Here is a 10,793-nt window from a genome sequence, read left to right as displayed (position 1 = left end):
AAAACATCAGGAGTATATTCCCTACACAATGATTAATTGCAGGTGATGTAATCATAATCCTAATATAAAAACAAAATAAATGGGTATGGTATCAGAGTAGTCTTATAGGCTACATTTTTCAATAAATGTTAGTGGTTTTCTTTTATAAAAGCTGAACTTTTTTTTTTTAATTAATTTTTATTTTGCTTTAAGTGAAAGTTTATAAATCAGGTCAGTCTCTCATACAAAAATTTACATACACCTTGCTATACACTCCTAATTGCCCACCCTTTGATGAGATAGCACAGTACTTCCCTCCACTCTCTCTCCTCGTGTACATTCGGGTAGCTTCTGGCCACCTCTGCCCTCTCATCTCCCCTCCAGACCTGAGATGCCAACATAGTCTCATGTGTCGACTTGATCCAAGAAGGTCATTCTTAACCAGTCTCATTTTCCATCCCCTATTCCAGTCCAATCCCCATCTGAAGAGTTGGATCTGGGAATGGTTCCTGCCCTGGGGTAACAGAAGTTCTGAGGTCCATGGCCTCCAGAGTTCCCCTAGTCCCAGTCTGACCATTAAGTCTGGTCTTTTTACGAGGATTTGGGGTCTGCATTCCGCTGCTCTCCTGCTTCCTCAGGATTTCTCTGTTGAGTTCCCTGTCAGGGCAGTCATCGGTTGTAGACAGGTGCCATCTAGCTCTTCTGGTCTCAGGCTGATGGAGTCTCTGGTTTATGTGGTCCTTTTTGTCTCTTAGGGTCATAATTATTTTGTGCCTTTGGTGTTCTTCATTCTTCCTTGTTCCAGGTGGGTTGAAACCAATAGATGCATCTTAGATGGCCGCTTGCTGGCGTTTAAGACCCCAGATGCCACTCTCCAAAGTGAGATGCAGAATGTTTTCTTAATAGATTTTACTATGCCAATTGACTTAGATGTCTCCTGAAACCATGGTCCTCAAACCCCGGCCCCTACTATGCTGGCCTTTGAAGTGTTCAGTTTTTTAAGGAAACTTCTTTGATTTTGGTTTAGTCCATTTGTGTTGACCTCTCCTGTATTGTGTATCCCTTCATCTAAAATGAAACTTATCTACTATCTAATTACTGAATACCCTTCTCCCTCCCTCCCACCCTCCCCCTCCCGTAACCATCAAAGGGTATTTTCTTCTCTGCTTAAACTGTTTCTCCAGTTCTTATAATAGCGGTCTTATATGCTATTTGTCCTTTTGCAGTTGACTGATTTCACTCAGCATAATGTCTTCCAGATTTCTCCATGTTATGAAATGTTTCATGGATTCAACATTGTTCTTTATCGATGCATAGCATTCCATTGTGTGAATATACCACAGTTTATTTACCCATTCATCCTTTGATGGGCACCTTGGTTGCTTCCTTCTTTTTGTTATTGTCAACAGTGCTGCCATGAACATGGGTGTGCATATATCTGTTTGTGTAAAGGCTCTTATTTCTCTAGGATATATTCCAAGGAGTGGGATTCCTGGATCATATGGTGGTTCTATTTCTAGCTTTTTAAGGAAGTGCCAAATTGATTTCCAAAGTAGTTGTATCATTTTACATTCCCACCAGCAGTGTATAAGTGTTCTAGTCACTCCACAACCTCTCCAACATTGATTATTTTGTGTTTTTTGGATTAATACCAGCCTTGTTGGAGTGAGATGAAATCTGCTTGTAGTTTTGATTTGCATTTCTCTAATGGTTAATGATCAAGAGCATTTCCTCATGTATCTGTTAACCGCCTGAATGTCTTCTTTAGAGAAGTGTCTGTTCATATCCTTTGCCTATTTTTTAATTGGGTTATTTGTCTTTTTGTGGTTGAGTTTTAGCAGAATCATGTAGATTTTAGAGATCAGGTGCTGGTCAGAGATGTCATAGATGAAAACTTTTTTCCAGTCTGTAGGTAGTCTCTTTATTCTTTTTGTGAAGGCTTTGGATGAGCACAGGTGTTTGATTTTTAGGAGCTCCCAGTTATCTCGTTTCTTTGGCGTTTTTAGTAATGGTTTGTATTCTGAAAAGCTAAAGTTTTTTTAAGGTAATGTTACATTTTTGAACTATAACCTTCAGGGCTTGTTTTACTTGCTTATTTCTTAGGGGATATATAAAAGGATTTAAGACAGGTGCAATTGAAGTGTTGAGCACGGCTACCCCCTTGTTTAAAGCGACACTTTCCTCTTCAGAAGGTTTAATATACCTAAAAATGCAGCTGCCATAAGTGATAGAGACAACAATCATGTGGGAGGAACAGATGGAAAAAGCATTCTTCCTTTGCTGTGCAGAAGGGATCCTCAGAATTTTTCTCAGAATATATGCACAGGAGAACATCACCAGTGCAAGTGTTATCAGCAGTATGACAATGGCTGAAATAAAACCTAACAATTCTATGGAACACGTGTCTGTGCAGGAGAGTTTCAGAACAGGAGAATAGTCACAGCCAAAGTGGTTAATAATATTAGTATCACAGAACTCCAACCCCAAGCATACGATAAGTCCAGGAGAGATGGTTAACAACCCAGCTAACCAAGAGGTAACAACCAGCTGGGTACAGATTCTGTTGTTCACAACCGTTGCATAGTGAAGGGGTTTGCAGATGGCCACATAGCAGTCATAGCACATGGCAGTCAACAGGAAGAACTCTGATGCACCGAAGAAGATGACAAAAAGCAATTGTGTTACACAAGAACCATAGGAAATCATATTATCCGTAGTCACAATGCTGACCAGGTACCTAGGGATACGGACAGATGTGAATGACATTTCTAAAAGTGAAAAATGCCTAAGAAAGCAATACTTGAGTGTTCTGAGTTGGGAATTCAACAGAGTGAGCAGGATAATTGCCAAATTTCCAGTGACACTCAATAAATATGTTAGAAATAGAAAAAGGAAAATTACAATTTGCCAGTTTGGGTCATCAGTTAGTCCAACAACAATAAATGTTGTCACCATTGGATGGTTTCTCATGGTTAAATGTCTTCAGAATTCCATGAAAGCTGGAAAAAAAAAAGTTACTTCTAAATTTAAAAAATCATTACTAAGTATAAATTAAAGTGATAGGAAAAGTAAAGTAACTCAATTGAAATTCACACGTTCTTTTGCTTCCATGATTATAACCATTCACATAGCAGTCAGAACCCAGGATTGATCCTGCTTATCTCATCCCCTTCTCCAAAACAAATTAAAAAATGAAACTCACTGCTATTGAGTGGATTCAGACTCATAGCAACCCTATAGAACAGATTAGAACTGCCCCACAAGGTTTCCAAGGCAACGATCTTTACAGAAGCAGATTGCTACACCTTTCTCCTACAGAGAAGCTGGTGGGCACAAACCACTGACTTCTGGGTTAGTAGGTGAACTCTTTAACCACTGTGCAACCAGCGTTTCTTCTCTCCTTATCTGGAATGAACTCTATGGCAATGGTTTTTTTCCTATTTAGTTGAGAGCTTTTATCAAGAATGAGTGCGGGACTTTATCAGAGGCCTTTTCTGAGCTGATTGAGACAATCATGTGATTCCTTTCCTTTGATTTAATTATATGGTGGGTTACTTTGATTTTATAATGTTGAATCATCCTCGCATAGCTGGTATGAATCCCATTTGGTTGTGATGCCTTATATATTTTTTCATATGATTCTGAATTCTATTGGCTAGGATTTCTTTGAGAATTTTTGCATGTAGGGTCGCTATGAGTCGGAACCGACTCGACGGCAGTGGGTTTGGTTTTCAGTTTGGTATATCCATAAGATATATTCGTCTGTCATATTCACTTTGTGTTGTGTCTTTGTCTGCTTTCGGTATTGGGTTATGTAGGCTTCACAGAACAAATTTGGAAGTATACCTTCCTTTTCTATGTTCTGAAATAGTTTGAATAGTACTAGTGTGATCTCTTCTCTGAATGTTTGGTAGAATTCTCCAGTGAAGCCATTTGGACCAGGTCTTTTGTTTTGTTAGGAGATTTTTTTTTTTCTTTACCTTTCGATATCTTCTCTTGTTATGGTCTCGTCAGAAATTCAACTTCAGTTTGTGTTAGTTTAGGTAGGTAGTGTATTTCTAGAAATTTATCCATTTCCTCTAGGTTTTCAAATCTGTTGGAGTACACTTTTTCATAGTACACTGTTATGATGCTTTTTATTTCAGTTGGGTCTCCTGTAATGTCCCACATTTCATTTTTTATTTGGGTTATTTGCTTCCTTTCCTGGTTTTCTTTTGTCCGTTTTACCAATCATCTGTCAATTTTGTTGATTCTTGAAGCAACTTTTGGTTTTGTTGATTCTTTCTATTGTTTTCCTATTTCACTTACTTCTGCTCTGATATTTATTATTTCCTTTCTTCTGGTGGCTCTGAGCTTCTTTTGCTCTTCTCTTTCAACATGTTGGAGTTATAAATCCAATGTTTTGATTACATCTCTTGTTTGATGTGTGCATCTATTGCTATAAATTGACAACTGAACACTACCTTTTCTGTGTCCCAGAAATTTGGTATGATATATTTTCATTCTTGTTTGATTCTAGGACTTTTTTGATTCCATCTTTGATTTCTTCTGTTGTGCAGTGGTTTTTAAGCAAGTTGTTATTCCGTTTCCAAGTTTTTAAAAATTTTTTTCCCTTGTTCTTCCTGTTATTATTTTCTGCTTTTATGGCACTATGATCAGAGGAGATGCTTTGTATTATCACAATATTTTGGACTTTGTTGAGGCTTGCTTTGTGGCCTAAGATGAGGCCTATTCTATACAATGTTCATGTGCATTGTAAAAGAATGTATAATTTGGTCCTGTTGTAGTATTCTATATATGTCTATAAGGGCAAGTTGATAGCAAAAGAGATTATATAATATCTAAAGAACAGAGAGAGAAAGGAATGAAGAAAAATAAACAGATCCTCAGAGAAATGTAGAAAACAATTAAGCCTACTAACGTATGTGCTGTTGAGCTGTCAGATACCATAGTGAGGTGGTCAATTAGGACAAGGAGCAGAACTCAGAGTATCAAGTCTTTACTCACTTACTGCTTATTGTGCAGGTAAGGGGCAAAAAACAGAAAAATATTGTCTCCCCAATGTTCCATTTTCCCCACAGAACAAAACAAGATGAAGGTCAGCCAGCTGACCTACAATTGTGAGGGGAAAACAGTCTTAATGCTGAGGAAAATTGAACAAAAGGCTTCTGCCATTTTATGGACCCAAGGGGCCAAGGGAAGCAAGAGGGGGTTGAAAAATGACATGGCAGAGGCATCTGACTTCTCTAACTTCATGAGGGGGACAGAGAGACTCCTTATCAGCATCAACAGGCCAAGACTGATTCCTGTGAGGTGGAGGTCAGACATACCTTCACCCTCTAAACTTTTTACCAATTCTGAAAAAAGCTGTCCCTCCCACGGCACTCTCTGCTTCTCTGCTGGGTTTGATAATTCATTACAATGGCCACACAGAACCCACAGACCATATTCCCAATTGCGAGGTTTATTGGGGAAGCAACAGATTATATAGCTCAGGATCAGAAACAACTGAGGATACAGTTCTTCGATCAAAGCAGCCTCTTTTCAACCATGACTACAGACAGCCATCTCTCTGGCCCCCAGCCTCTGGGCACCTCGGCCCAGCTTCTGTCTGGCTAGGGCAAGTGTTACAAATAGTTCTACCAATAAGTGCCCAGGGGCACAGGAATCCTTGGCCCAAAGGCACTCAGCTGTCCTGCTCCACGGGTTGGCAATCCTAACTCCACCAAATGCCCAGAGGCACCCTAATCCATCAAGAAATCTTGGCCCGGAGGCATTCATCTCTCTCACTCTGTGGGTTGGAACACCCACTGTAACTGCCAGAAAGCCCACTGTCTCATCTCACACAGCTGTCATCCTTGGTGGGCCACTAGTACCTCACTTGCATAGGCCCACCCTGTCATTTGGTGAAGGTACAAGTTATATTTGGGGAAAGGCTACATAAAAATGATCCTTCGCACCACAGACCACCCCCTGGCTTTTCTAGCCATAATTCTTTCATACTTGGAGGATAAAATCCACTCCCAATCATTTTACCAGTCTAAAGCAGTCACTAACAATTAGTCCTTCAGTAGGGCAAAGAGGCCTCAGGGCAAGGTAACTTATGTACCAGCTATTTAGTTCTGCTGAAGGTATCCATTTGGCCTGGTCAGGTTCTCCAAAAGTTATTTTGTCTTCACCTTATTAGGCCTCTGATAAAATTTAACTGCAAGAAGATTATTCCCTTGCTCTGAGTCTCACGAAGTATCAATGTAGCAAAACCTCTAAGGGACTTTCCTTTCAGCCACTGTACCCCAGTCCAGCAGTACCTCCCCCTTAGTCCACTATTTCATGGTTACTGCTTCTACAATTACAGTTTTTACAATCACAAATTTGTTAACAATCAATGCCCACAACTGAATCATATAATCCTATCAACACCATTCCTCACCCTCTCTTCCCCAGAACCATCAGGAAAAGAGGAAAATGTTCAGTGAGGATCCTTCCTCGTTCTCTTCATTTTTAGGGTATGCACACCAATGAAGTTATACAAACTGAACACTTCATGCCTTTATCTCCCCTAGTTTTAGGCAGCCCAACCCTATCAAATGAGTACTTTGAGGAGACAAACATATTCCTTGGTCTGAAGAATCTTCTGTTCTATTTGGAACTTTTGGCATCTGCTTCCATAAGCAAATTCCAGTCCAGAGAAAGTCATCAAATTACAGCAATTTACACCAGCTCAAGTTGTCAAACATTTCTCTCTCCTTTCATTCTGTCAGGTTTTGTCAGCTCATCCTTGGCATGACTGACCAAGAGAAAAAGTGGTAATATTCGAATTACTAAAATCAATAATAAAAGAGAGGACATCACTACAGATTTTACAGTAATACATCAAGACTATAAGGTATGCCATTAAGAATGGTATGTCAACAACTTAGAGAATTTAGATGAAATGACACATTCTTAGAAAAAACACAAATTACCAAAACTAACCTAAAAAGAACTAGAAGATCTGAACTAACGTTTGTCTTAGGCTGGGTTTTCTAGAGAGGGAAAACCAGTAAAGTACATAAATCATAGAGAGATTTATATCAAGGAAATGGCTCATGTGGTTGTAGAGGCTGAAAAGCCCCAAGTCTGTGGATCAGGCTGGAGGCTTCTTCTGGCTCGTAGGCTACAGAGACCGACTAAGCTCTGGCAGGACAGCAGGTAGGACAGCAGATAGGCTGCTAGTTCAAGTTCTAAGAACCAGAGGCCAGATGAACAGGAGGCAGATGCACGATCCACAAGAGCAAAAACCCCCAACCCTTGCCAGAAAGTCCACCCTCTTTTGGATGCAGGCCATATCCCCAAGGAAACTTCCTTTCAGTTGATTAGCTACTCACAGCAGATCCCATCATGGACGTGATTACATTACATCAGATCTCATCATGAATGTGATTATATCATTATACTACTGCCAAACTACATCATAACTGCCAAATCACTGAGAATTATGGCTCAGTCAAGTTGACACACAACCTTAAGGATCACAACGTTTAACAAGTAGAAAAATAGAATTTAACATATACCAAAAAAGAAATTGAAGAGCCAAAGTCCAGATAGCTTTCCTGGTGAATTTTACTAAATATCTGAATAAGAACTCATAATCATATTTTAAGCTTATCTTGAAACCATTCATATCATCTGGAAAAATAGACTCTGTCTTCTTATTTTGAATTTATATGGAACTTGCTTCTGTTTTGTGTCTCAGCATTGGCTAAAAATTTCCTGGAACAAAAGTCTTTAGCGCATTTAATAAATAATGGTGAGTGTAGATATCATTATACCTGCTTCTTACTTATTGGCTTTCTCGTTATCTGACAGTTTGCATTTACGACAGTATTAAAAAAATATACCTACTATTTTGCACATTAACAACCTACCTGTTTAATGAAAGCCAAAGTGCTAGGCAAGAGCAACACAGGCTATGATGGCTAAGGTTATGTGTCAGTTTGGCTGTATCATGAATCTCAGTGGCTTGGCAGTTATATAATGGTGTAATTTGGCAGTTATGTAATGATGTAGTCATCCTCCATTTTTTATTCTGATGTGGTCAACCTCCATTTTTGCATAATAATGATTTCACTTAATGTCCTGGTTTTTGGAACTTAAATATGTTGATAAGTGAGGTGTGGGTGTATTTTGTTGCCATTAGTATGAATGATACTAGTTTTTCACCTCTGAATAAGATTTTAATTGTCCATTTAATATATATTTTCTTTATGGCTTTGGCATACTACTTTTATATGTTAAAAGATTTTCTATTTTTCTTGAAGATTAATGGCCCAATAGTAGCATATTATGATATTTTTAAAATTATTTTACTCTTATGACCTATTTAAAGGATAACATGTTGCATTATATCACAGAATTTTCTAATAATTAAGTGTCTTTGTGTCCCTCATCTTATACTATTGCATTCTCTTTATTTTATTTGTTTACTATATTAGAGTTATACAGAAGATATATGCATACATTTATAGAGTTTTTACATATTAATAGCAAACATTTTTCAACTATTTTGTGGGGCTGCTACTATTTATGTGAATGTACTTTTAGTGAATTGTTTATTCATTTAAAGTTTACAAGAAGAAGAACAGCCAGAATGCTCCTTAGAGGCAAGGGTGGCGACACTGCATCATACATACTTTGGACATGTTGTCAGGAGGGATCAGTCCCTGGAGAAGGACATCATGCTTGGCAGAGCACAGGGTCAGCAGAAAAGAGGAAGACCCTCAATGAGGTGGATTGGCACAGTGGCTGCAACAAGGAGCTCAAGCATAGCAACAACTGTAAGGATGACTCAGGACCGGCAGTGTTTCGTTCTGTTGTGCATAGGGTCGCTATGAATTGGAACCAACTCCACGGCACCTAACAACAACAACAACAATAAGATATTAATAAAAGATACAACTCTTAGAAGTTTGTGTTTTTTAATAAATCTTTCCATTGTTAAAATACATATCCAGGCTGTATGCTACTTTATGAATATTTGCTAATTCATTTTTTCCCACACGTTTTCAAATAAATTTTCATATAATTGTATATATTACCACTACTATCCTAGTATCATGTAATTACACAATTTTGCTGTCTTTTATAGGAATATTTTCACCCTATATATTTTATGTGGAAACCCAGATGGGGTAGTGGTTAAGTGCTATGGCAGCTAACCAAGGTGTCAGCAGTTTGAATCTGCCAGGTGCTCCTTGGAAACTCTACAGCACAGTTCTACTCTGACCTATAGTGTTGCTAAGAGTCGAAATTGACTCAACAGCACTGGGTTTGGTTTCGGTTTGATGTTTTATGTTGTAATTGTGTTTTTTATGGTGTAAGAATTGCAGAGATTATTTTACTAATTAGCTTTTGTATCAACCTTAAGGTTTATTTTTTATTAATATCCATTATATATTTTTTAGTGTTTAACAAATTTTTTGGTTGATTAATTTGATTAATTTTATCATTATTAATTCCAAATGTCTTGAACTTACATTCAATTCCAATATTTTCATTCATATTAATTAAATAATTTAATAATGTGAGATACTTAGAGTAATTATTTTCAATAGCAAAGCTATGTGATTAGTCTTTAGACTTCTTTAATTTATTTGAGTGCTGTCAAAATTTTTTTTTTTTTAATCCTTATGTGCATGTTCAATAAAAAACTCATTGCTATGGCATCTATTCCAACTCATAGTGACCCTATAGGACAGAGTGGAACTGCCTCACAGGGTTTTCAAGGAGTGGCTGGTGGATTTGAACTGCCAGCCTTTTGGTTAGCAGCTAAGTTCTTAAACACTGTGCCATTAGGACATGTTCAATAGATGTGTGCAAAATCTACACTAATTTCAGTGACTTAATGACTGAACTTTATCATTTCCCATCATTAGATTATGAAATTATAATAATATATGTCCCCCCCAAAAAAGCAAGCTGCTAAATGCAATATGAAAGCAGTCATTCCTATTATCCCTGTTTATAGCACTTCATTGGATATCTTTTCCTCACAATTCTTTATTGTTTAGTAGTAGGTGTGCAATCTGAAAAGATCTAGATAAATATTCCTGATGGAATAGAGTTGGTGGAACAGAAATCTGGACAGTTTAAAATAACCCATCTTCATAACAGAATGTAATTGTTTCTCAGGTATTTCTCCATATACAGATTCTGAATATCTGATTCAACAGAAAAAGGGAATAAGAGCAAAGGGGTAATCAAAGCCCATTCTTTAAAGAAAACAAAGAAAAAAAACATTATAACAAAATGATGGTTGCCCAAATAATTGATGTAATTGGAATTATTGAATTGTACACACTAAAAATGTTGAGTTGGCAAATGTTGTGTTATACACATATTTACAACCACAATAATAATAAAAAGAATAGTTTTCTAAGTACTGAAGTTAGGGCTCATTTTATCAATTAACTCTAGGCTGCAATGAAAATTTCTTTAGGCTAAGTTATTTTCAGGTAGGTTTTGAATATGTTACTAATGCTTGCTACATATCTTTTAAGGCAAAGAGTAATATTTTACAGTCATACTTCACAATCCCCCTACATTTGATACATGTGATAGAGAAACACCTGCACCTGGGAAATTTTCAGAAAAGAAAAAAGATTAATTATACACAGAAATAAGTTTGAATGTAGAAAAAATAAAACAAAAAAGAGCTTTAAAATGACTGTGAAATCTTTGATCAGCCTATTTAATTTTAATTCTACCACTATTTCCTTACTGTAGTCCCTGTTTCTTGTAGCATTTATCAATTACTAGAGTACTTACTTTAGGTA

The 10,793-nt window shown here is 37.3% G+C and overlaps 1 protein-coding gene across 1 annotated transcript; it reads right to left on the bottom strand.

Moving 5' to 3' along the window:
* Positions 1 to 2,007: 2,007 nt before the first annotated feature.
* LOC126076373 (olfactory receptor 6C76-like) lies at positions 2,008 to 2,949 on the bottom strand. The gene has a single exon (XM_049884910.1). The coding sequence runs from the start codon at positions 2,947 to 2,949 to the stop codon at positions 2,008 to 2,010; it is 942 nt and encodes a 313-aa protein (XP_049740867.1).
* Positions 2,950 to 10,793: the final 7,844 nt, after the last annotated feature.

The sequence above is a fragment of the Elephas maximus genome, chromosome 4 (genome assembly GCF_024166365.1).
Source record: "Elephas maximus indicus isolate mEleMax1 chromosome 4, mEleMax1 primary haplotype, whole genome shotgun sequence".
Lineage (NCBI taxonomy): Eukaryota > Metazoa > Chordata > Mammalia > Proboscidea > Elephantidae > Elephas > Elephas maximus.
Note: the sequence above shows the minus strand (reverse complement) of the source record. Positions and strands in the feature narration are given on the sequence as shown.